This window comes from Xiphophorus hellerii, chromosome 5 (assembly GCF_003331165.1).
Source record: "Xiphophorus hellerii strain 12219 chromosome 5, Xiphophorus_hellerii-4.1, whole genome shotgun sequence".
In the NCBI taxonomy this organism is placed as follows: Eukaryota; Metazoa; Chordata; class Actinopteri; order Cyprinodontiformes; family Poeciliidae; genus Xiphophorus; species Xiphophorus hellerii.
This window is the reverse complement of record NC_045676.1, coordinates 21,596,737-21,623,382: the sequence shown is the minus strand read 5'-3', so window position 1 is coordinate 21,623,382 and position 26,646 is coordinate 21,596,737. Positions and strand designations below refer to the sequence as shown.

Genomic DNA, 26,646 nt, shown 5'->3' with positions numbered 1-26,646 from the left:
TGTGAAGTAAAAATAAAAAAATGGGCGCGCAAAGCAGAATGGTTTTAGAAATAAGACTATAATTACATATCTGATTAACAACTTTTATGCAACAATAGGCTTCAAATAATAAGTGAAAGTGAATAATTTAGATCAAAATCAAGTCCAGGAACCACCTGATTATCAAACAATAATAGCTAAACAGCTCTCAGCGTCTACTAATAGCTGCTTTATATAAATAAAAATGTTTTTCTTCATGCTTTTTAATTCATAAAAATGACAAAATGACCTACAGGAAAAACGAAAAACAAAAACCAACAGAAAGAGGCAGAGAATGTATATTTAAGAACCAGCTTGTCTTGAGAAATGTGGAATGAGATCAAATTAGCCTTAAAACTAATTAGGATTAGCTTTAGGACTCAAAGAACAAAAGGGTGTGTGTTCAAACAACTGGCTCGCAATTTAAAGGAGAAGGGAAAATAAAACATTTAAATAAAATAATCCGTCCCCGATCACTCTCTCCAAATCCTCCAACACTGTAAATATATTGCTGGAGAAACTACGTGTTGCCAAACTGGTAAAAAGTTTACTTGCAGCTGGGGCTACAAGAATGATTTGGTGAATAGATATTTTTAATTTCAAGATTATCTTCCCCACTCAGTAAATAAATACAATATATTCAAATGTTGGATTATTTGGGGGGAAAACAAAAACAGTCAGAGTGAGGTTATGCTACTGCAACAAAATCTACATTTGCTTTAAAACTTTTTGCACATCTTTACCAAGGCTGTTAATGTGTCTGCATCTGCCATTGCTAGAGAGCAGAAGTGTATTTTTACCCACTCATTTCACTTCAGTCATTAAACAAGTTGTTTGCGAACTAATTGCTGTCTAATCCAATCATCATCAGAAAGGATGAGATGTCAGCAGATTGCTTCTGGTGTCTTTATTGTGTTGCATTTCCATTGAAGTTTTTTGGTTTGTTTTTTTAATATTAAACTACGTCATTGTTCTCCTCAAGCAGGAAGAAACGTTGGGTATTTTTCACAGCCGACCGGGCAGGGAGAACGTTCACTGATCATAAGTCAGATTTTATTTTTCCAAACGACCGTAATGAGCAGTTTTACAACAATCCGAGAAAAGCTGACCACGCCCTGAGCTGCTCATGTTGTCTCACACGCTACACCCACAACTAATGCACCCCATCCCCCCACTCGGCTCTCCTTCGCATGGAGCAGCGACGCCGCAGTGTTACACAACATCCCGCCGCATCTGAGCCTTCTGTCCCAGCCCTCATCACAGAGCTGCTGGGGCGTCACCTTCATGGAGTCCAGGTTTGGAATGGGCCACGACTTAGGATGGTTAAAAGAAACACACACAAAAAAAAGTCAAATAAAATCAAAACTTGAGTCCGTTTTGATTTTCCAAGTGACAGCTTCACTGAAATGAAAACGTATGCCTGGCTGACCTGAGACCTGCCTCGTCAGCGTCACACATCTGACAGCATGTCTGGCATGTTTACTGAGGCAGGTATGGTGCTTGTTCTGTGCAGGAGCAAAACCTCCCCACCTCAGCAGAATGCAAAGTGAAAAACATGAATTGTTCTACATGTTTTTTCCCCATTAAAACTGTTGCACTCAAGGTGATTCAAGGTGAACACATTAAAGATTGGATTTAAAAGCTGTAAAGGACACAGGTATAAATTAGCTCTTATGATAGTATGGTATTGTAAAGAGAAAATATAAGTGCAGTTGTAGTAAATCATTATAACCTAAAGATGAGGATTGTTACTTGACATTGTATGACAAGTCTTAGTAGAAGAAATTAGCAAAACATGTGAAAACATGTGTTCAAACTGGATCTAATTTTGTCGTTTTTTGTTTTTTTTTAATCAGTTCATAAACCAAAATCCACAAACTCAGTGGCTTGAATTAGTTCTGCCTCAGGGAGTTTCCTGTCTGCCTCCTCATTGTTTCCTAGACTTCACCAACATCAAACGAACCTGATAATTAAAAGGTCCCCAATAATCTTTGAATAGAGGTGTTATTTTGGTTCATAATTAATCATCAATAGGTTTGAAGCTAATTTGTTATACAAAGCCAGTACTCAAATGAGACTCTCATGTTTCTGTTTTCTTGTTGCTGAACAAAACTGCGTTACACGATAATAAATCATGTTTATGTAATTTTACTGATCATCTGGAAAAATTAACTATCTGTTTACCCCTGGAGGCCTGATGTCACTCTAATTTACAGCTACCAGGGAATACCTATGAACAAAATCTACCAATTCTATGCTGGTATTTATTCACTGTGACTGTAGATAAAAATGTAATTCAACACTTTTAAAGGGAAAAAATATCTCTGTTTTTCTTTTTTTTTTTTTTAATCTTGACATTCCTGAGAGTGAGTTGGTCGTGTGTGTAAAGAGTGCCCCCCTCTGGTACAAAAAAAAACACACGTCTATTACTAATACTAAGCATGAAGACACAGCTGGATACACTTAAAGTGAGCAGCTGAAAGATAACAAAAAAGAGATTGGTTTTATAAGATAAAAACAATCAAGACTTTTTTTAGGAAGTTGAAAAATGTTTAACCTCAGTCGAATTGCCCCAAATGTCTTTGTATGCTGACATATTAAGAATCAGTTTTACTGGAACTAAGGGGCCGAGATCAACTACTGTAAAACTCATTTCCACTGCAGAACATTGTTGGCAAGCACTGCTAATCCGCCTCATTTGCTTTTGCCACTCCTTTTTAAATCCCTGTCTTTGTGTATGGTTACAACACCAGGTAGAGGGATGTTGGAGTCTGGGATATGGTCGTTGCCGCGGTCACACATCATAGCAACTCTCCGAAAGTAAAAAAAAGCATGAGTAAAAATCCTTCAAAACTACACTGAATAACTATCCTCATTTATAAGAGTAAATCCCTCATCCGATAAGAGTATGAGCAGAATTCTACAACATGAACAAATCAGAAATAACATGCTGCCACCAGGAGCAGCAAATTCTGGCTCAAGTTAGCTAAAATAAACATCATGCTAAGTAGGCATACATCACAGTTTGTTTGTTTGTGTCCAACTTGCAAATGATTGTGCCAACAACATTCTTCCTCAGAGTACCACTAAGCAGCAACCAGTGCTGCTAGTCCCACAGCTGTGAAACCACTTTTGAATCTGGAGAGAAAGGGGCGGGACTTAATTAGAATCTTCGAATTTGACTGACATGCGCTTAAACCAATTAGGTGACTCGACGTCGAGTAATTGGCGGTTTCCGTTTTTCAATCTTGCGCATGCGCGTTTCATTTTGAAAATGGCGGCCGTACAGGGTAGTATAGTCGACGCGAAAGACGAAGCCGACATTAAAACAGAACCAGCGGCCGATGGCTTCGGAAATAATCACGCCAACGACGCGGGAGTGCTCTCTGCGTCCCCCGGCTCCAGCGCTGCGGCTGGAAACAACAAGCCGGCGGCGGGAGCCCCCGAGGACCAGCAGACCCTGCTGGCTGTGCTGCAGTTCCTCAGAAAGAACAAACTGTCAGAGTCCGCAGAAATTCTGCGTCGCGAGGCGGGATTGCCGGAGGAGGTTCTGGATCCAAAGGGGGCTGACTCCGCCGGTTCTGGGCTGGGAAGTGGTGCGGACATAGATGGTGGGGATGCAAGCGCTTTGCTCAGCCGGGTGACCGTCACTGCTGCCGGCGGAGCTAAGGCGCCAACTAAAGGTACAGTTCACTCCAACTCATGTTAAGTGTGTGTAACAGGTGAAAATATCTCTGGGCTTAATTTAGAACCAACAGCAAATTACTCTGTTTAGTAATACATCTACAGATTGTAAAAGAACCTGGCCAATACTGTAAAGTCAAACATTCACACAGATATGCCCAACATGTTGAGTTTTGCGCAATTAGTTTTACTTTTTTCCACAGAAAATTGATAGAATGTATCACATGTGTTACATTCAAGGCTGGGGGGTCAAAACTGGCCCGCCGTAGGTTTTTGTGTGGCCCTCTAGATTCTGGAAGGATACATAAAAACAACCTTCAAGATAGCAGGTGTCTGCTGAAATGTTAGTGTATCAATCAAATCAAATCAAATTTAGTTGTATACTGCCAACATACATCAGTTTAGTTTTATTAATATATTTTGTCACAAATCGGCCCTCTGAGGACTTTTATAATCTTGATATGGGCCACAATAAAAATGTGTTTGACACCCTTCGAATATATGGATGAACTTGTTGTGTTCTGTAACATTATGCAGTTTCTGAAGCATTTTGCATAATTTTTTCCGGTTACTGTAAAGTTTGGAATTTGAGTTAAATGTTTTCCAATTTTGAAACGCTTCAAAAACAGAAAACAAAGAGTGGAAAACATATTTTCATATACAGGTGTATTTTCCCCTGTCCCATTGTCTAAAACTTGCATCCATCCATTTATTTTTCCTTTCCTCCCTCATAAACATATGCATTAGATTCCTGTTAAACCTTTGTGTTTTTGCCTTAAAAACTGAACTGAGAACTCATGAAATTGCAATTTTGATATTAAAGTGTGTAGAAACCCTGAAGTCACATGTAAGTTTTTAGAAGCCAGAAGCTATGCCTGAATGAGTTCAATCTAGCAATGATGGAAAACCTGTTTCTGGCAGCAGCCGGAGAGGATCAGCCAGACGTCAACGTGGTTCTGTCAGCCTACAGCCAGCAGGGAGACCCAGCTCTCTATGAAGTTTACTACAGCGGCCTGAAGAAGTTCATCGAGTCCGTTCTGGACTGCCACAGAGCAGAACTGTCTCAGGTCTTCTACCCTCTGTTTGTCCACATGTACCTGGAACTGGTCTACAACAATCATGAAGCCGAGGCTAAGGCCTTCTTTGAAAAGTGAGTGTCTTCAGGATGTTTTAGTCTAGGCAATGATAATACTCATCATCCCATCGTATTTATTTTCTCTCTTTTCCCCGTTTTTAGGTTCAGCGGGGACCAGGAGTGCTACTACGAAGAGGACCTACGCATTTTGTCAAGCCTTACGAAGAAGGAGCACATGAGAGGGAACGAGACTCTGCTGGATTTCCGCACCAGCAAGTTCGTTTTGCGCATCTCCCGCGACTCCTACCAGCTGCTGAAGAGGCACCTGCAGGAGCGCCAGAACAATCAGATATGGAATATAATCCAAGAGCACCTCTACATCGACATCTTCGATGGCATGCCGCGCAGCAAGAGCCAGATCGACGCCATGTCCGGCAGCTTGGCTGGAGAGGCCAAACGAGAAGCAAATAAAGCCAAGGTTGGATAATTAAATTATATTTTTGCTTTATATTTTTCTGTCATACTTTTTTTTTAACTTCTTTGTTTTTTGTTTTTTTTAATTTTTATATTTGTGTAGGTTTACTATGGCCTGCTGAAGGAGCCAGAAATTGAGCTTCCCCTTGATGATGAGGATGAAGAGGCAGAGAACGAGGAAGGTAAACCCAAGAAGAAAAAGCCCAAAAAGGACAGCACCGGCTCCAAAAGCAAGAAGCAGGATCCAAATGCTCCTTCACAGACCAGGTACAACCATGTGTGCATTCCTAATTCACGGCTCTAGACTCTCACATTATATCCTCCGTGCATAATAATACATTTCTGTGAACAACATAGATATTTATTTATAAGAGTTAATTTTAAGATGAACTCTTAAAATTTCCAATGCCTTCCAAAAGTATTCATACGCTCTGAAATTGCATATTGTTTAATTCTGCTGAGATATTTTATTAAGAAAGGGCAAAACTTTATATATTGAAATTTAGTTGTAGCCTGAAAAATGTGAAAAAGTTAATTGGATGTTGATGCTTTTGAACAGTACACCAGATTCTCATTCTTTATCAGGATTTGTTTCTCAGTGGTTGATGGATTTTTGTTTTTTTAGGATACCTCTACCAGAACTAAAAGACTCAGACAAGCTGGACAAGATCATGTACATGAAGGAGTCCACCAAGAGAATTCGTTTGGGACCTGACAACCTGCCCTCCATCTGCTTCTACACCTTTCTCAACGCGTACCAGGCAAATGACCTGCGGACTATGTTTGCACTTCATGGGAGTTGTTGGGACTAACCAGCTCATTTTATTTTTTTTCATGTCGCCCCTTCAGGGTCTAACTGCGGTTGACGTTACGGACGACTCCAGTCTGATCGCAGGGGGCTTCGCTGACTCCACGGTACGGGTGTGGAGCGTCACGCCGAAGAAGCTCCGCAAGGTCAAGACCGCCTCAGGTAAGACATACCACAATGAGCGATGACGGCTTTAGTGACAAATTTCATATGGGGTCTTGAATTAAAATTCTGTGTTTTCAAGGTTTATGAAGTGCTTGATTTGTGTGTAAGGACCTAGAAAGTGTCCTTACGCACTGCACAGTTTTGTAATAACGTGCAGTCTACTGCTTGATTAACGGCCTAAATTCGGAAAACGTTATTTATAGTTGAAACCAGATATTTTTATACACTTGATAAAAGACAGATTTTTTTTTTCTCACTGTCTGAAGTTAAAATCAGACTAAACTCTTCTTGTTTTTAGGTTAGATAAAATTACCAAAATAATTTCTATTTGTTAAATGCCATAAAACTTAGCGAGAACATTTTGTAAAACATATTTTCTGCAACTTTCTTTGTATATTGTGTTTAGCATTTAATTTGAGCAGGAATGCAATTTAACTTAACATGATTTATTTGGATTGTTTCAATGAAATTAATATTTATTATTCCTAATGTCTCAGTAATTTATTGATTTTTGTAATTGAAATAAAGGTTGTTTTATATTTTATACTTTTTAAAAATAAATTTTGGTTTTGTTCTTGGACTAGTCAGGTGTACAGGGTGTGTGTGAGGAAGTCTTAATATACAATTTTGTTTATTCTGTAGAATGTAGAATGCTATCAGAAGACATTATTAATAACAGTAATAATAAGTGACTATCATAAAATAGTGAATTGAAACTGTGTTTTTAGATCATTTGCAGTGTTTGTATCTCCAAAGTGTGATGCTGAAAAAGTTAAAAAACTTACGTTGGAAGTGTTTTGAAGTTTACTGTGGAAAAGGTGTGTGAACCCTATAGCTATTGTGACATAGTTTTCAAAGTAAAATGTTATTTTTATATTTGTTTTCCCTCTTTAAGATTTGAATCTGATTGACAAAGAGTCAGATGATGTTCTTGAGAGAATTATGGACGATAAGACGGCCAGTGAGTCAAAGTGTCTCTATGGACACAGCGGACCGGTGTATGGCATCAGCTTCAGCCCAGACAGGTACAGTTTTGATCAACTTGACCAGAATAAAACCCCACCAGAAGAATATGCTCAACTGAAAATTACCCAAGTATAGCTTAGATTTTGCCGTGACCTAAATAAAAAATGTTATTCCTCTAAAAATCATCAGTTAGGGCAGGGGTCTCAAACTCCAGTCCTCGAGGGCCGCAGACCTACAGTTTTTAGATGTTCCACAGGTACAAAACGCTGGAATGAAATGGCTTAATTACCTCCTCCTTGTGTAGATCAGTTCTCCGAGCCTTAATGACCTAATTATTCTATTCAGGTGGTGCAGCAGAGGCACATCTAAAAGTTGCAGGACTGCGGCCCTCGAGGACTGGAGTTTGAGACCCCTGAGTTAGGGGATAGAAAGTGTTTGGCAAGCATCTAAAGTCCAAAGGCAAACTGGAGTAAGTTCAGAAAGCCTGAAGAAACATTGATCAAAACAACTTCAAACGATTACAATAAACTCTTTGTTCATAGAAAGAGAAATATAAAGAAATGAGGGAGGAATCAGGACTTTTGCCCAGCAGGTACATTCATTTAAAAAAGCATATTAATGCTAAAAGTCTAAGTTACAAAGTAGTTGCCATGTTTGATTATGTAGATTCTGTCCTGTCCCCACTTGTTGATTTTTATTTTTATTTTCTTAATTTAGGTACAGGCTTGAATTGTGGGAGTAAAACTTTTAATATTGTGTCATAAAATAAAAATAAGTGAACATTTTTGTTTTGAGTTTTTATTTTATTTTGAAGAACAAAATGATTTCTGACCATTTCACCTTTTCAGAAACTACCTGTTGTCATGCTCTGAAGATGGCACGGTCAGGTTGTGGAGCCTCCTAACTTTCACCTGTCTGGTGGGATACAAAGGCCACAACTACCCAGTGTGGGACACGCAGTTCTCCCCTTACGGATATTATTTTATCTCCGGGGGGCACGACCGGGTCGCCCGGTAAGAAACGCATTCAACACGCCTGCAGTTCTGTCTGTCTGTAGAGGGAAGCCACATGTCGCAGCTCAATGTAGAGACTTGTTCCTTTGCGCTCTCTCTCCGACAGCTTGTGGGCGACCGATCACCACCAGCCGCTGCGGATATTCGCCGGTCACCTGGCCGACGTCACTTGCACTCGTTTCCATCCCAACGCAAATTACATGGCCACAGGCTCGTCTGACCGCACCATCCGTCTGTGGGACGTCCTCACCGGAAACTGCGTCCGTATTTTCACCGGTCACAAGGTGAGATTTCACAGGAACAGGCAGCTGCCAGTTTTCACCTCGGCATTTGCAAGAAATGGGAAGGATTATCATGGTATGACAGTGTGGAGGAAAATAAGGATGGAAATGCATATTATACAAAAAAATTAAATATTTGAACATGATCTAATTGCTTATTTTGAAAACAGGAAGCAGTGATAGTTCATATTGCTTGCTAAAATAGTAACTTCAATTAATAGTTCTGTAAATTGGTGTTTTTAACAAAATTGATCAGAAATAAAATGAGACTTTTCACTCTCTGACCTCAGTTTCTTTTTGAGTTTCAGTTAACATGTAGTCCATAAATGCAGGGTCCTGTTGGTGATAAAAATAAGATAAACCACTGGTTTTTGTTTTTTTTCTCAATCCATCAGGGTCCCATCCATGCGCTGGCGTTCTCTCCTAATGGGAAGTTTTTGGCCTCGGGAGCCACTGATGGTAGAGTCCTCCTGTGGGACATCGGTCATGGACTGATGGTCGGAGAGCTCAAGGGTCACACAGAGTGCATCTACTCCCTCAGATTCAGCAGGGATGGAGAGATCCTCGGATCCGGTGGGTGCTCAACATCTCACTGTACCCTTTAAATCAACTAAATAAAAGCAACAAAGGCTTTAATTACCCCCCCAAGTGATCATCGTTTCGTTCGTTCTAGGTTCTATGGACAACACGGTTCGCCTGTGGGATGCGATGAAAGCATTTGACGATTTAGAAACGGACGACTTCACTGCAGCTACGGGACACATCCACCTACAGGATAACTCCCAGGAGCTTCTGCTGGGCACCTACATGACCAAATCAACGCCTGTAGTTCATCTTCACTTCACACGGAGGAACCTGCTTCTGGCTGCAGGAGCTTATAATCCATAACAGCATTGGACCATCGGGGAGTGAGGAGAAATCATTTAAAGCTTGACATGATGCACATCATTAACCTCTTGAGCTGTACAAATAAACATCATCAGTTCGTTTTCTGGCTAACAGACTGAAGTAGTAACCGGTTGACCAATCAGGTTCCCAGAACAAAGCTAACTGTTGCAGTTGTAAACTGCCTCATTGACCCCTTTTTTTTTTTTTCTTTTAATAAATCACTGCCATGACTTCACAGTTTACCTCAAAACATGGCTTTCATCTTTGTAACATATTCTCTTTTATACTGATCCACATTGTAAATAAAACAAAGTGTTTTCTATATCCAGAGCGTACATTTTCTTTATTGTTTACACAAGGAAACCAAACAGACATATGTTATTACAAGCATGTCCAGCTGCTCGCTCTCTCTCTCTCTCTCCACTCCAAGCAGTTAGAAATGAAGATCAAACGAAAACCTGTCGAGAAAACAATCAGCTATAAGTCTTCGGAACTGAAAATAGCTTGTAGCATAGAAAGAGCTGAATATGCTTACATAACTACTTCTCTGTGACGGCAGGTTTTTTCTTGGGCTTCAATTTGAAGAAAAGGAAGATGGCTGCAAGGCTGGCATAAGTGGCCAAAACACACTAAAACAAAGGCAGAAGTATTAAAACAAGCACTAATTTTGACTTTACAATAAAACATGCATCATACAGGGTTGATTCTAGCTTTGTGACGCATCATGTTCAAAGAACTACTTGTGTTCAAATCATTTTTGGTTCCGCTATGATAGTTTGCACAAAGAGCAAATGTAAAATCTTGAAGCTTCAATTCAAACTTTAGGGTTAAATAGTTTATCAACAGAACTTACGTTCCTCCTTCCGATGATTGTGTATGAATTGAAGTGTTTGGCAATTCCAGTGAACTGGTGCTGACTCCCCGCGTCGTGTCCTGCCATTCTGGCTAAACGTATGGTCCTTCCACAAACATAAGAGCCAATATTACAGCAAATCAGCAAAAATCAATTACCGACTCTAATTTATGATGAATGATATTTAAAAAAAAAAAAAAAACTGCATTTTAGGAATTGCTATTTTTCAACAAATTTCTCCACTGTTGCATGTCCTCTACGAGAGCTTCAATAAATGTTTAAACATAAAACAGTTACATTTTGCATTTTAATCATAAAAGTCATATTTCTTTATGTAACCGGTGTCCTGATGAAGCCTATTTCAAATAGTTATTTATGATTTTGATTCCTGTGCAGTGCAGTCACAGCCATACAGTTACACAAAAATACTGCAAAGAAGTAAAAAGTAGTTTTAAAAAAACATAAATCACTTATTGTGATCACAATAATACCAAAAAAAAACTATAGTGATAAAATTTTAACTCCACATCGCCCACCCCTACTTGCCAATGCTTAAACGTTGGCAGGTTTCTATAGTTTTAATCGGTGCTATTAATCTTTCTTAAAAATAAATTCAGATTTGTGAAAGAGAATCCAATTTATGTATACTGTAACTGATTACAGCAGGTTTCATGGGAGGAAAGTCGTTGTTGCTAATATTTCAAGCAATTTTGTTTTCTTTAAATCATCCAATGTCAAGCTAACGGAAAGACGTGGAAAAATCTAAAAAGCTTGGTGTTTTAGTAATATATATATATATATATGTATATATATATATATATTAAAATTAAAGCAGATTTAACTAAACAGGTGGTTTGACATCTTCATTGAAATGCAAAAATACTGCAATATTAATTAAGCCGAATTCTAATCTAGTACTTGCCATTGTAAGATATTTGTCAGAGTAACCTTATACTTATTAACTAAGAATTAGTGTAACTAAGCAGAAAAACAAGTGAGCACACTGTGAAGTCACTGTTAGCTGTCAGAGTTAGCTACCAAGCTAAGTAGATATTCATTAACGTTGCCAGACCATTCCGTGAAAACAGAGGAGTTACAAAGACATGTTTGTTCTTTTCACGTGTTATGAGACCAAAAGGATCAACTAACTAAAGCATAAACGTGTCGTAGCTTACCTTCAACACACGACCCCTGAGCTAGCTGAATGAGACAAGTGCCCTTCAACAGAGGCGGCAATGCTAACGTTTCCAGGAAGTCCCGCCCACTGTTAGCAGTCCAGATGCGATTGGCTATTGGTTGAAAACAACGTCATTCATTTCTGGGACCAGAACCGATCTGTGATTGGCTTAAATTACTGTCCGTCATCAATTCTCCACCGTGATTGGAAAACAGAAAGACCGCCCTGACGAGTTTTTCTTCCGGGTTGGGACGATGGCGTGTTGCTGAAAAACATGTGAGTTACTGCATGGGCAAATCTGAGTCTATTTATACATAAAAATCTCGAAGTCAGGTATTGTATTTATATATTTATCTTTAAAGGAAGATATAATGTTTCAGGAGAGGATTACTGTCTACTGCGGAGCTTGTTGACGTTCATCTAGTAAGACTTTAGTCAGAGTCCGTGGAAGATTAGAGTTTTCCAAAGTGCTTGTTAGACCGCTCCATTTCGATTAAGATTAAACTATTTACTGTCTTTCAATTGATTTTTAGTGAGCCATATTCTTTTATGTTTTACGTATTAATATTATAAAGGACCACGGAGAAAATAGCAACCAATACAATTAAGTAATTTTGTTTAATCAGTTCAATTCCATACAATAGAGCTCAGCTCACATTATTACAATGCATCTATTTATTATAATTGAAGTTATGTTTATTTCAATCAACGATTTTGACTTACAACTAATGAAAATCCAAAATGCATTTTATTAGAAAATTACATTATTATACAAAACCAGTAGAAAAAAGTTACTTTTAGTACTGTGATATTGTAAAGTTAATGCATTCAACTCTTGATAGGGGCTCCTTTTGCATAAATTACTAATGTGTTGTTGGTGCTATTGTCAGTGTGCTGCTGGCAAATAAATTATCCAGAAGATGTATATACTGTGGCATAAAGTGCTCTAAAATGCAAGATGTCTGCTCTGACCCAATAAAACACAATAGAGCAACAGATTAAATCATTACTGACTGTGGAAGTTCCACACATGACCTCAATTAACTTGAGTCCTGTTCAGAATTTTATTTTATTTTTTTAGCTATTGTCCTCAAAATAGACAAGCAAATACTCTCTGTATAGCGTCATCCAAACTCTTGTTTTGTGTGTGTGTCTGCAGCGTTTTGGAGATTTGGATATACTCCGTGTGTCGACTGGAACTTCTTCAAATCATAGGCATCCCCAGCTTCATCCAACATGGCGTCGGTAGAGGAGGATTTTCCTCGTGGAGGCAAAACAAAGAAGCCCACCGACAGTAAAGTCACAGCGGAGCGGAGTAAAGTGGAGAATCTGTTTCAGGTAAAAAAAAAACGAACAAACTTTGTTATCAACACATGTTGTTCAAATAAGCTCCTCTACAAACCCATCTCCGACCAGAAAAGTTAACCTATGTTGGACTTTTTTTTCTCCCTCTAGCAGTCAGATGAACAAACAACAACAAAGAAAAAAAAAGGAGGCGCCAAGAAAGTCAAAAAGCAAAAGACAGAAGAGCAAGAAGGTGGCCTGACGCTTAACGCTGCTGCTAAAAGCGTGGAGATTCTGCACATCAAGGTGAGAGACATACCCATCTCCTGTAAACGTTTAACCCTGGGTTAGATTTCTACTTCTGATTGTTTTGTCAATCAAGCTAAGTTGTGCAACATGTTTTTACCCAGAATGTGAGAGAAGGGATGCTGTTACTGGGCTGCGTGAAGGAGGTGGCTGACTTTGAGGTGACCGTCAGCCTCCCTTGTGGCCTGCAAGGCTTCCTCAGCATCAGGAACATCTGTGATGCCTACACCAAGCTGCTGAGCGAGCAGCTGGACTCAGACGTTGAAAACGAGGTGACTAATTCAATCTGAACTGTTCGATGTTCGTCTGACACATTCAGCGGCTTACAGCGATGTAAAGTCAGGGTTTCCCTCAGTGTATTATAAGCCTGGCGGGCCACCAGGCTTTTCTTGTACCCCCACCAGGCTTAGCGTTGCTTATTTAAGTTTTTTTTTTTAATGTTTGCATTTTTTAGGACCTTATAGTTGGTCTTCAGATGTTATTCTTCCAATAACACATAATTATCAAGTGATATTTTCAAGTTTTTTGTCAACTTTCAACACTTTTTAACTGAAGTCCAGATATAATCTTTCCTCTACTTTGTGTTGGTGTCGCATGAAATTCCTGTAAAATTCATTAGATTATGGATGTCGTGTGATTGAAAAATTCAAAGTGTCTAAGCACTCTGTACGTTTGCTCTCTGACTTCGCAGGAGTTCTGCTCTTTGTCCCAAATCTTCTGGCCGGGAATGCTGCTCCGATGCGTGGTTTATAAATTGGACATCACTAAAGGAGGCTCGCTCAGCATTCAGCTGTCGGTAAATCCGAAGCTGGTCAACAAGAGCCTCACCTCGAGCTCTCTGATGGCTGGAATGGTGAGCTGGAGTGAATGCCAGCAGTTTTAACAATACAATAAGATCTTTGTCTGTTTTTTAACGTTGATCTCGATGAATCAGGTCCTGAGTGGATGCGTGGAGAGTGTTGAAGATCATGGCACTATAATTGACATTGGCGTGAGTGGAACAAAAGCCTTCCTGCCCGAGGATGCTACAAAGAGCAAACAGCATAAAAGTGAAGGTAAAAAATACCCCCAAAATGACTTGAACTTTGCTTTGCAGCTTCAAAACGTCCTCAGTTAGGAAAAGTTTCTTAAATATTGGTGCGTTCTCCGTGCGTGCAGAGCTTAAAGTGGGTCAGTATGTGACTTCTCGGGTAGAGGAAGTAAAGAACGACGGCCGCGTCGTCTGGCTCGCCGCCGCGGCTCGGGCCTCCGCTGACGCCAAACAGGGCTGGACTCTCACCAACCTCCTGCCGGGCCTCACGGTCAAAGCTACCGTTAAAAAGGTGATGAAGGCTTCCTTTCACTTTACTGTGGATGCGATTTGAGCTGAAAGAGTTGCGTCTTTAAATGACCTCTGCATATCGGGGTTGCAGGTGACCAAACATGGCCTGCACCTGGACTTCCTGTCCTCCTTCAGCGGCCAGGTGGATTTTCTGCACATGGAGCAGGAGTCCAGCTACAGAGAGGGGCTTCAGGTAAAACTCCCCCCGCCTGTCCTGCTGCCTCAGCCGGACAGTGGGTCATTTTAATCTACACAGATTTAAACCTCTTACCTGAAACATTTAATCCTAATAGAAGTTTAAAAAATAAACTCATGCAAGCATGGGGGTCCAGTATTCTTCCAGGTAAACGGATGAATATAACTTCAAATGAATATGTCCATAATGGACTGATTTCTTTGATGTGTATTTTAAGAATTTAACAAAAAAAGCTGTTTTAGTACTGGTTGCTGCATAACACAGGGGAATAGTATAAACGGTCTCTGCAGACACATGATTGGCTCAGTTCCTGCCAGTCATCTTGGTGCAAACACTGTTGGCCCCGCCCACAGATTTTAAGAGTCAAGTTTGACAGATGAGTTGAATTCAGGAAGTGTAGAGTGCAGAGTTGAATTAATTTATGACACATTCATAATTCAGTGTGTTATTTGCGTGTTGACCTGCGGCGCTCCGTAACCAACCAGGTGCGAGCGTGCGTTCTGTACATCGAGCCGACCACCCGCCTCGTCGGGCTGAGCCTGAGCAGCCACCTCCTGCAGCCCGTGTCTAACGTCGACTACGCTCCTCCCGGCGGGGACCGGACCGGAGAGGTGGTGAAGGAGTGCAAGATGACCACGATACACCACATGTCGGGGGCCATGTTGGAGCTGCCGGACAAAATCCCGGCCTTTGCGCATGTAAGTGAAGCTGGTGATTTGATGAACTTGCTTTAAAGACCCTGATGTAATATCTATCATGTGTCTTGACAGAGGAACCATCTGAAGGAGCCAAGCGACCCGCCCAATGAAAACAAGGTCTCTGCAATGCCCGAGCACACCTGCAGGATCCTGGACTTCAGCCCCATGGAGCAAATTTATTTTGTTAGTTTACGAAAGTACGCAGCGGCCGATTTTTATTATTTGTTTTACGTCAGAGAACGTGACTTTGCTGTCTTGCACTGACCATGTCCACCTTACGCTGTGTCCTGATTGCAGGAGCGTGATTGAGCAGCGATTTTATAGATATCAGGATATTCACGCCGGCCAAGTTGTAGAGGTGAAATAGAGAAATTATGTTGTTGGGGTTAAAGTTGCAAATTTAACCCTCTTCGTGAGGATTTGGACTGTTTTAATCCTCTGTTGTCCTCCAAGGGGACGGTGTCTGTCCTGCTGAGCCACGGGATGGTGGTGCATCTGTCGGAGCACGTCAAAGGCCTGGTGCCTCGGACGCACCTCTCCGACATCATCCTGAAAAACCCGGAGAAGAAGTACGTCGAGGGGATGAAGGTCAAGTGTCGGGTCAGTACAGTTCTCTCCTGAAAAAGATGCAGGAATGAAACCTCTACAAGGGTTTTCAGTCAGATTAGCATGTCTGGTTGTGTGTGAACTTCAGGTGCTGTCAGTAGACGTGGACAACAGGAAGTTGTGTCTGACCCGGAAGAAGGCGCTGGTAGAGAGCACCCTGCCGCTGTTCCTCAGCTACCACGACGCCCGTCCCGGCCGGGTGTCCCATGGCTTCATCGTGTCTATCAAAAACTTCGGCTGCATCGTCCGTTTCTATGGCAACGTCAAAGGTCTGGTCCCGCTGGAGGAGCTCAGCTCTGAGCCCATCGTCTGTCCGGAGGATGTCTTCTATATTGGACAGGTGAGACATAAGCGAGTTGCATCGGTTCATCAGGATTCCTTACACAGACCGGAGGAGCTGAGGTGTTTGGAAAATAAAGACTGCTTTTTTCCTTGGCTTCACATTTGAAGCTTGACTGCTGACCAGTATCTGCTGCAGATTCTTGGTTATCTTTTTTTTTTGTTATATTTTAACAATGTAGAAAAAAGGAAGACAAGTCAAGTTTATCTATTTAGCACATTTCAGCAACAAGGCGGTTCAAAGTGCTTTACACCACAAAAACATCATAGCCAACTATTATGAAACAAGCAATAAACATAACATTTTTTCAAATGCCATCATCAAGCAAATATACATAAAATATATTGATCAGGGTTCCATCCACGCATTGATTCGTTCTGAGTATCTGTTCAGTGCTTGGATGGATTTGGAGTTGTAATGTAGAGTTGTGTCATCTGAGTAGCTATGGTAGTTAATCTCATTACTTGTATTAACCTGAGCTAGCTGGAGCATGTAGATATTTAATAGGAGGGGTCCCAGGATGGAACGTTGGGGTACCTCACAGGTGACATCTGCTCAGAAGATGCCTATTGACACAAAGAATTGGGGATTTGGAAATTTTGAATAATTTTGAAACTCCATTCCTTCATCTGAGTGTACGTGGTTGTTTTCCATCTTTACCTTCCAGGTGCTGAAGGCCAAAGTTCTTCAATGTGACCCAGAGAAGGAGAAGCTGCTGCTGTCATTTAAGGCGGCGGCAGAGGGAGAGACGGAGGAATCTACCGAGCCTCCGATTGACTGCGAGGTTGGAAAGGTAAAACAGAGCTCTTGGTGGTGGTGGTGGTGTTGTTTTTGGCATCCATCAAACTTTCCTCATTTCCCGGCTACATTTTATTTGCCTTGTAGAGGGTGGAAGCAAGGGTGGTGAAGAAATCCATCAACAGTCTGGAGGTCGTCATCCTCCCAGACGAGGGCCGCGCCGTCTTACCCACAGTGCATCTCTCCGATCACATGTCCAACTGTCCGTTACTGTGGGAGGTTCTGCAGGAAGGAGACACCATTTCAAACCTCATTTGCTTTAACAAGACCAAGCAGAACCTCGTATCCTTTCCCCTGAGCCGTTTAGACCGAAGCTGACGTTCTGTGGTGTGAAACGGTTTATTTTCGCCTTAGCTGCTTCTCTTTTAAAGACGCTCACCAAGAAACCAAGGGTGAGATCGTCACTGGAGGAAGGAGCGGTGGCCAAAGATTTCTCTGAGATTACCGTGGGGATGCAGCTGGTTGGCTGCGTCAGGAACATCATGTCCTATGGCGTCTTTGTGGAGTTCCCCTACGGTCTCGTTGGTCTTGCACCCAAATCTGTGAGTTGAATAGCTGGGAATCAGTTTTTCCTGACGCAGCAATGTCGCTGTTTTCAACATTGAGCGTTTTTGTTTGACTATAACAGGCCATGTCGGATAAGTTCATCAGCGACACGACGACCGCCTTCAAGCTGGGCCAGACGGTCATCGCCAAGGTGACCAACCTGGATGAGGAAAAGCGGCGATTCCTGGTCACGCTGAAGATCTCTGAGGTCATAACGCCTGCCGGGGACGCCCGGGCCGCGCTCCTGAACGGCATACAGGAGAGGCGAACTGTGAAGGAAACGCTGACTGTCAGAGGTGTGCTGATGGCTTCGGATACTCTGTTCCTGTTCAGCCCGGCAGAACCTGGCTCTGCCGGTTTCCCCTCTCATCATTCCTGTCTCTCCAGATGACGGAGAACTCCGGCAGCAGCTGGCCGCTCTGACCGTCGGCCAGAAGCTGAAGCTGATGGTGGATTCAGCGACTCAGGACGGGGCCAAATTTAAGTCTGATGACTTGCCTGGTGCTGACGTTATCGCCAGTAAACGCCATGTGGCGGGTACGTTCAGAACCATCATGTCTTAAAGGGATACCTCAGAGTTTCTGTTGTAAGACTTTGTTGAAAGATTTCATTCATTTAAGGTCTGGCCTGCAGTAGAAAACATGCTGTTGGTTTCTTCATTTAGTGTAAATTCAGACTATTTGGTTCCAGAGGCTGAGATTAACAGCTAATCTGAGACGACCAACACCCAATCTGACCTTTACTGTTCATAAACAGTATCAACTTGTTAATAGTAGCAGGACTTGGGTAGGATTGGACAAACGATAAAACCATACGGAATAAGGCGGTCACATCAGATCCTGATAAATGTAGAAGCCTTTACTCATTATAACAACATTTTTGTCTTAATTTGAAGATGTTCTGGTAAAATTACATCTTTATTCTGCTAATATTATGATTACATTTTCATAACTAAGCAAAAATTCTCATAGCCTGGCCCTAATACTCTGTCGTGCAACTCACTGAAGGGACAACTGAAATACGAGCCACTTTTTAAAAACTCATCTTCTGATTGCATCAATAGCTCCACCAGTGAACGTATCTGCCTGTTTTCCAGGAGTTAGCCTGACCCCTGGGCAGAAAGTGAGTGTGGTCATCCTGAATGTCGACATCCTGTCCACCTGTGTCCATGTTTCCGTCCTCCCAAAGCTGCTGGGGAAGAAGAAGTCTGTAAGTGTTGCTAACGTTTTCTCTCTTGATTTCAGCAGGTTATATAAGCCTCTTTTCTCTCACGTTGCATCACGTTAACACTGCAATTTTTAACATTCCTTTTTACAGCTGAATAAAGGCTCAGACTGCTGTGCGGTGGTGCAGTTCGTCGACCAGGACTTTGCTGTCATCTCGCTAAACGATGCGGCGCAGCTGACTCTGCTCCAGACCTGCAGCCACCTGAACGAGGTCGCCCTGTCCGAGGCAGAGAGACTCAAGGTGGGGATGACTCTGACGGTGGAAGTCGTAGAACCCAGCTGCGAGCAACTGGAAGGGCTCCCTCTGGTGTTGCGGAAGGGCAGCGCGCCGAAGCGGCAGCGTACGGCTTCGGAGAACCAGGCGGACTCTTCGGGACACCGCTTCGGCGAAGTCCTGCAGGGCAAAGTGAGGTCGGTGAAGCCCACCTACATTCAGGTGGCGCTGGAGGACGGGAGCACGGGCAGCGTCCACGTGTCGCAGGTGGTGGAGCCAGCCGAGGTCAAGCTGGGGTCCTTCCCCACGTCCACGGTGAAAGTGGGCAGCGTGGTCAAAGCCAGGGTCATCGGAGGACGAGAAGCCACCAGTCACAGGTTAACGCAACCTTTAAGTGTCGTTGTACGTAAATGTGCTTATCAGGAAATTTTAAAACTATAAGTTTGTTTTTCAACATTTCAGTTCATAAAGTGAATCTCTCATATGGATTCATTACACACTGAGTAATGTGCTTTGTTTGTTTATTTCTGTTTATTTTGGTGATTGTGGCTGACAACTGATGGATCTAAAAAAGTAGTAATTTTATGGATCAAATAAAATTTTATTTGTATATCACATTTCAGCAACAAGGCTAAGTTCTAAGTCCTTTAAATAATAAAAACAGAAAAATACAAAGTCATTGAGCGCACAGTCGACAACTGAAACGTTGCATTTTGTCAAGTGATTTTCTGATAAAAATTAACAGAAAATTATAATAAGAAATGCTGAGAATCTTATGAAGTTAGACTTTAGTATCGGTTTTGAAGATAAGGAGATACTTCATCTTTTGTAACATCAACATCAAATTATTAACAGTAGCAGGACTTGGACATGATTAGGCAAAGAAAATCACCCGGAATAAGGCGGTCACATCAGACCCTGATAGCTGTAGAATCTTTTTCACATTAAAACTACATTTTTAGTTTAGTTTTAATGATGTTCTGGTAAAATTACGTCTTTATTCTGCTAATATTATGACTTCTCATAACTAAACAAAACTTCTCCCAGCGTGGCCCTAATACCCTAACTCTGTCGTACAACTCACAGAAGGGACAATTGAAATAAGAGCCACTTTTTGAAAATATTTTGTTTAGAACTACTTTTTAACATAAGAAAGCGAGAAAAAAATGTTTTTAAGTCGGATCGTCCAGCTGTAAAAAAAAAAATGTCAATTTTCTCTGCTTTCAAAAGGCTGTCTTTGTAACAAAATCTTTCTTGATTTCAGATTTCTTCCGTTTTCTCACCCCAAATTCAAGTACACCATTCCTGAACTCACACTTATACCCAGGTAACCAAAGTGGATCATAGTCATCACATCGCGTGTCCCGATTATGGATCTTTTACATTTGGAGCCTGGTAACTTTCTGTTTTTCTCCTTGTAGCCGACTGGATCCTGGTGTGGATTTTAAACCAGTTACAGCAAAAGATAAACTGGCCGGCTATAAGCCCGGCGACGAAATCACATGTTTCGTATCAAAGGTGAGCTTTCATGAGCGTTTTAGTGGGTTTACTGTGTAAATATCAGCAGATCCAAATATTTCCAGTCATTCTTCCAGCTCTTCCTTCAGTGGTTTTGTTTCTGTTTCCAGTTTAAATCAGACAAGAAGTGCTTGGAAGTCACCTCTGACCCCTGCGTCACAGGGACCGTGGACCTGCTTTCCATGATCACAGATCCTAAAGTGAGTGATGCAGATTCTGTGCTCAAGTTGTTGATTTTTTTTTTTTTTTTGGTAATTAAATTGTGAGAATATATTTTTGCTTAAGAAAATATCTGACCTTGAGTAAATATTTGTTTTTCCATGTCCAGGATGCCAACCACCCAGAAAAACTGTTCAAGCTGGGCCAGGCGGTTCGCGCTAAAGTGGTGGAAGCGAGCGTCCAGCCTCATCGCTTTGTGCTGTCGCTCTCAGGTAGAGAGAGTAGAGTTGATGTTGAAATGTTTCGGTGGCGATGACTCTCATTCTCCCTGTTTTCCTGCTTTCCCAGGGATCCATAAACTGGAGAAAGGCAGCATTGCATTGGGAATGGTGACCAGTGTTCAGCCACAAGTCGGCCTCGTGGTCAAGCTCCCCTTTGGCGGCGCCGGAGCGGTTTCTGTCACCAACGTCACTGACACCTACAGGCCGAAGCCGCTGGAGGCGTTCAGGAAGGATCAGCTCGTCAGGTTGGTTGATGATGAGGTTCAGCGTTCTTTGACGGGGTCATCTAAAAAGAAAAAACGTCAGAATGTCATGAATAAGTTCAATGTATTTCTTGTAATTTTGATGTTTATCTGTAAGCCATAGTCAATAAAATGACAAGAAATGCCATTCTTGAGACATTTACCCTGTGAAATGAATCTATAGAATATTGGCGTCTCTTGAGTATAAATATTGAACCTTCTCACTATATTCCAAGTGTTTGAGATCTACCTGATCTAGAATGGCAATGTGCTGGGGACAATTTCTAGGTTTTAATTTTGCCTTCTCCATAGAAACCTTTGAAAGACTTATAAATTGTTAAAGACCACGAAAGAATGGTTGTGGAGACTCTTAATGTTATGTTATAAAAAAGAATCTGAAACTTTGAAAAATCCCACATGGCAGTATTCATCTGAGAATAGACTATAGTAGAACAAATAGGATAAATACACAAAGGTGGACCCCAGACAGGATCTTGATTAAAATGTTTTTTTTTGTTTGTTTGTTTCTCATGTTTACAGAACATTTAGGTGAGCTGTAAAATAAAAGCTCACATTTTAAACTTAGTTTATTTTAGTCGTATCAAATTTGAGCATTTTTTTTTTTCTGAGAGTAGAGTTAATTAGGAAAAGTTAAACTTCTTTAAAGCCAAGCATTGCCACCCTGCGTCCCCTCAGGTGTTACCTTCTAGATGTGCAGAATGGAAAGTGGCACCTGTCCCTACGTCCATCACGGTAAGAACAGTCATTGGGAAAAGTTGCATGGTTTATAGAACGTATGGCTCATTGCAGCGTGTCCTTTCAGGTTGAACCCACAGAACACCAAGCCAGCGAAGGACCCAGAAGTCTTGTCTTTGGACCATCTGCAGCTGGACCAGGTGGTCCGAGGTTATGTCAAGATTGTGAGTGAGCAGGGCGTCTTCATCAGGTAACTACTTTGTCTTGGATTCACTGGATCTCAGTGCTGCATTGGCAACATATGCAAACAAAAGATCAAATGTGGAGTGCCTCAAGGCTTCGTTCTCGGACCACTGAGCCTCTCAAGTGGACACAGAGATGGGAGCTGAAGAAAAAAAAACATAAGTTATCTCCTCATCATTTCTATCCTCTCCTCTGTTTCCAGGCTGTCGCATAACATCACAGGAAGAGCTCAACTTCAACAGTCCACCAAATACTTCATCAACAACCACAAGATCCTCTCTAGTCACCTTCCGGTCAACACCCTCCTCACCACTAAAATCCTCAGGTAAAAACACAACGTCTCAGCTCAGACTTTGTGATCGTATTTCGGTTTTTTTGTTGTTTTTTTTTTTTTTAAATCAGGCAAAATAACCTTGGTTTGTTTCCTCAGTGTGGACAGGGAGGACCAGTTGGTCGACCTCTCTCTTCTCCCCGCGGACACCGGAAAGCCAGACGTGCTTCCGGAATCCCTCGGCCTCCCGCTGCGTCTCGTCGGAGACGCGGAGAAACGCGACTCAAAGAAGGCAAAGAAACGTTTGCACGCCGAGAGCGAACAGGTAATGAACATTCTTTCCGCTGCTATTGTCTTACTTTCATATATTTAACAGTACTAGAGTCAAATAGAAAGTCCACAACAGCTGCATTCAGGATCTGTAGACCCTCAGGTCGGTCTTTGTTGTTCATTCATGTTACAGAAACCAGCGGAGCCCCAGATCCCGAATAAGAAAAAAAAGAAATCAAGCAAACCAAAAACTGATGGTGATGACAGCGGAGTGGAGGTCTACTTCAGAGAAGAGGAGGATGAGGGGGAGGAAGTAAAGTGTGATTTTTCTCAGGTGAGCTGAACTTCAGACACTATTTTTTGCTCTTGCTATAAATTCAGGCCCCCACAGCTGGAGAATATTATCGTGTGTTTCTGCCTCTGCAGGTGTCTCCCAGCTCGGCGGGTCCGTCCAGGCTGCAGGTGGCAGCCGGCTTCTCCTGGGATGTGGGGCTGAGCTCCCTGAAGCCCGTGTTGGAGGCAAAGGATGGGGACTCCAGCGACGGAGAGGAGCAAGACGGCAACGAAAAGGTGAGACGATCAAAAGGATCCGTCAAGGTGCCGTTTATATCACTTCAGCTTTTCCATGTTTTCTGTGAATTTTGTTTGGATTTTTTTTCCCCCGATTTACCAACATAAAGTGGGCCGTTAATGTGAATTTAAAAAAAAAAAGCCTAATTTATTAGTCATTTTACTAATGAAAATCTTTGTAGTGTTTCATGCATTTGTCAGGGTTCGCACCGGTGCTTGAAATCCTTGAAAATGCTTGAATTTCAGTTGGCGAGTTTTCAAGGTTTGGAAACTAAGCACTTTTCAAGGTTTGGGAAGTGCTTGATGTTCAATCTGCCCACTTTTGTAATAAAGTACAGTCTACCTTTTGATTAAAAGCCTAAATTTGTAAAACATAATTTACAGTTTAACCAGATGTTTTCATACACCTAATAAAATGAAACATATTTTCTTAATCAGAATAAACTTTTCTTTCTAGAATTATCAAAATTATTTCTATTTGCTAAAGGCCATACATTTTAGGGGAAACATTTTTTACATTTTTGGATATGTCTTATTCTTATTGGCACAATGACTTATTGGTCTGTGGAATTTAAATAAAGGTTGGCTAATATTTTGTGTGTTAAACGTTTTGTTAAATTTGTGTGTTCTCATGCCAGTCAGTTTTTGTGTGTGTTCTAAAGCGGTTCAACAAAGCATTGATTCAGAGGGTCTGAATACAAAATCATGTCACACTTTTCAGATTTTCATTAGTAAAAAAATGTGGAAAACCAATTTGTGTGACTATTTAAGCAATCATTTCATAAAAACCAGTATGAGATCTTTAACTGGTCTCACCTGATTTTCTCCATAATCACTTTTTTTTTTTTTTTTTCTTTAATCGTCCAGCCCCAGAAGAAGACGCGCCATGAGCTCGAGCAGGAGAAGAAGTCAGCGGAGAAGGCCCTCCTGCAGCGGGAAGCCGAGCTGATGGACCCGAGCCTCCGGCCCCAGGACGCGGCCGGCTTCGAGCGGCTGCTGCTCGCCTCGCCCAGCAGCTCGCTGCTCTGGCTCCAGTACATGGCCCACCACCTGCAGGCCACGCAGATCGAGCAGGCCCGGGCTGTGGCCGAGAGGGCCCTCAAAACCATCTCCTTCAGGTGTTTTACAAGCACCGATCCCCCACCCATGCAGATGGTGATGAGAACGGTGCGTTGGTGTTAAGACTCCGCTCTGTGTTTGTGTCCAGGGAGGAGCAGGAGAAGCTGAATGTGTGGGTGGCCCTGCTGAACCTGGAGAACATGTACGGAACCCAGGAGAGTCTGAAAAAAGTGTTTGAGCGAGCCGTGCAGTTCTGTGAGCCCATGCCCGTGTACCAGCAGCTGGCCGACATCTACGCCAACTCCAACAAAATCAAGGTCTGAGTTTATTTTTACCATGGGTGCATTCACACCAGCCCCGTTTAGTCCTCTTTTTTTTTTTTTTTTTTACCCCTCCAGGGGGTCTTTTGTGGGCTCTAGTGTCCCTTATATGACAGTGGGCTGACAGGAAACAGGGAAGGAGAGGGGGGAAGACATGCGGCAAATATCGTCGGGTCCGGGAGTCGAACCCGCGACGGCCGCGTCGAGGACTCAAGGCCTCCAAATACGGGTCGCGCTATGCCACCACGGCACGCCCCCGTTTAGTCCTCTTTAATCGAACACCAGGTCGTTTGCCTAGAAAGCCATTTGGGGAGGTGTGAATGTGCAATCGAAATCTGATGTGAACCAAGACAGAGAACTTTTCTGCCCAGGTTTCAGTTCGGTTGAATTGAATTCTGCTGCAATTTGAATGCCAAGCAGACTGGAGACCGCTCGGAAAGCAGGAAGCGGTTTATAGCAAAGGGCATTTTGGATAACTACAAGATGAACAAATGTGTGAGTGCAGCGCTAGAGAAAGAAATCCTACTAACACTAAAATCTGCCCTGACTCTATTTTGTTTACATTTTGTGAAGAAGGAAGTTGCACTCGGTGTCTTCTTCAGAGGTTTTTATGTTGTTTCCTTCAGTAGTTCTTGGTGCAGCACCGCCACAGGAAAGGAGGGGAACAGGTTTTTCAGTTAGTTTGGATCGTTTGACATAGTGCAGTGTGAAAGCGAACTGCACTATGTTCGCTTTCACATAGTGAAAGTTCGCTGAAAATTTAACAAATGTTGCAATTTTGGTCCCCAATCGAACCAAGTCTGCCGGACCATCAAGTGTGAAAACACCCTTAGTTCCTGAGCAAAATTACTTTTCCTCCAGCTTCTAATATGTGTGTTTGTGTTGTGTATCAAGGAGGCAGAAGGTCTGTATAAGACCATGGTGAAACGTTTCCGGCAGAACAAAGCAGTGTGGTTAAGCTACGGGACCTTCCTGCTCCAGCAGGGCCAAAGTGATGCTGCCAGCTCTCTCCTGCAGAGGGCGCTGAAGAGTCTGCCCCCCAAAGAGAGTAAGATGAGCCGAGTTGGTTTGTTTAATCTCTCGAGAAACGGAAACAAACGTCAGGATTTTACCAGTTGTGATGTTTCCTGTGTTTTGCGGCGTCTTGCTAGGTGTGGATGTAATTACCAAGTTCGCTCAGATGGAGTTCCGCTTCGGCGACGCTGAGAGAGGTCGCAACATGTTCGACAAAGTCCTGACGAACTATCCGAAGCGCACGGACCTCTGGTCCGTTTTCATCGACCTCATGGTCAAACACGGATCGCAGAAGGAAGTGAGGTAAACGTGACCTACTACTGCTGAGGTTTACACTGGAATTTATGTACAGAAGCGACACAATAAATAATCAAATGTCATTTTTTCAGATGAAAGTACATTTTTAGGAAATAAATACAAATCTGAGAAAATGAGGATCTCCTGTGCAGTATCTGAAGGCTCCATTCTTGGGGCACTTTTATTCAACTTCTACATGATCCCCCAAGTTTAGATTATTACTATAACTATGCTGATTGTTTTGATTTTTCTGTGGGCACTGAAATGCATTTCTTCACACCTGTATATCTTCTGTTCTAAAACATTCAAACAGTCTCGTCTGAACGACCCGAGCATTTGGGTTTCATTTCGTTCTCCGCTCCTCTCCTTCCGCAGGGCCGTCTTCGATCGGACGATCCACCTCAGCGTTTCCGTGAAGAAGATCAAGTTCTTCTTCAAGCGCTACCTGGAGTATGAGAAGAAGCACGGCACCCCTCAGAGCGTCCAGGCGGTCAAAGAGAAGGCCATGGAGTTCGTGGAAGCAAAAGGCAAAGACGCTGCAAACTGAAAGCGCAAAAATACATCACCGGACCCAAACCAAGTCCCTGAAAACCATCAGTCTTTGTTTGAACTCTTGTAATGTTGCTGACTGAGTGTCGAAGCTTGATCCTGGGTCCATGCAATGTAATGATCTATAAATGTTAAAAACAAGCAGCTGTTTTTAACCTTTTTTTAACCTATTGTGTAAAATAAACACTGCATAATGATAATAGAAGTTATGAGGGGTTTT

At 42.1% G+C, this 26,646-nt stretch overlaps 3 protein-coding genes across 4 annotated transcripts; 2 read left to right on the top strand and 1 right to left on the bottom strand.

Annotated features, from left to right (window-relative positions):
* The first annotated feature begins 3,290 nt into the window (after positions 1-3,290).
* On the top strand, positions 3,291-9,696 carry taf5 (TAF5 RNA polymerase II, TATA box binding protein (TBP)-associated factor). 2 transcript variants are annotated; one of them, XM_032564050.1, is made up of 11 exons: positions 3,291-3,701; positions 4,627-4,852; positions 4,940-5,255; positions 5,355-5,518; positions 5,877-6,012; positions 6,101-6,221; positions 7,120-7,249; positions 8,039-8,203; positions 8,310-8,487; positions 8,880-9,057; positions 9,158-9,696. In XM_032564050.1, the coding sequence occupies exons 1-11, from the start codon at positions 3,293-3,295 to the stop codon at positions 9,370-9,372; spliced, it is 2,238 nt and encodes a 745-aa protein (XP_032419941.1). In that variant the 5' UTR covers positions 3,291-3,292; the 3' UTR covers positions 9,373-9,696. The 2 variants fall into 2 exon arrangements, with proteins under 2 accessions (XP_032419941.1, XP_032419940.1); XM_032564049.1 differs by having other exon boundaries at positions 4,624-4,852.
* Positions 9,697-11,497, bottom strand: atp5md (ATP synthase membrane subunit k). The gene is made up of 4 exons (XM_032564051.1): positions 11,401-11,497; positions 10,226-10,331; positions 9,908-10,001; positions 9,697-9,830 (listed from the first exon to the last, which is right to left on the bottom strand). Exons 2-3 carry the CDS (start codon positions 10,310-10,312, stop codon positions 9,912-9,914), a joined length of 177 nt encoding a protein of 58 aa, XP_032419942.1. The 5' UTR covers positions 10,313-10,331; positions 11,401-11,497; the 3' UTR covers positions 9,697-9,830; positions 9,908-9,911.
* Positions 11,498-11,631: 134 nt separating this feature from the next.
* pdcd11 (programmed cell death 11) lies at positions 11,632-26,626 on the top strand. The gene is made up of 36 exons (XM_032561933.1): positions 11,632-11,678; positions 12,562-12,740; positions 12,858-12,992; positions 13,097-13,264; positions 13,684-13,845; positions 13,927-14,047; positions 14,151-14,314; positions 14,405-14,506; positions 14,995-15,207; positions 15,280-15,404; positions 15,505-15,565; positions 15,661-15,807; positions 15,902-16,153; positions 16,821-16,946; positions 17,039-17,233; positions 17,323-17,493; positions 17,580-17,793; positions 17,885-18,034; positions 18,594-18,706; positions 18,815-19,314; positions 20,202-20,264; positions 20,359-20,455; positions 20,566-20,655; positions 20,784-20,886; positions 20,963-21,140; positions 21,834-21,890; positions 21,961-22,083; positions 22,279-22,401; positions 22,507-22,672; positions 22,811-22,951; positions 23,044-23,187; positions 24,055-24,305; positions 24,395-24,563; positions 25,461-25,614; positions 25,718-25,883; positions 26,253-26,626. The coding sequence occupies exons 2-36, from the start codon at positions 12,639-12,641 to the stop codon at positions 26,422-26,424; spliced, it is 5,418 nt and encodes a 1,805-aa protein (XP_032417824.1). The 5' UTR covers positions 11,632-11,678; positions 12,562-12,638; the 3' UTR covers positions 26,425-26,626.
* Positions 26,627-26,646: the final 20 nt, after the last annotated feature.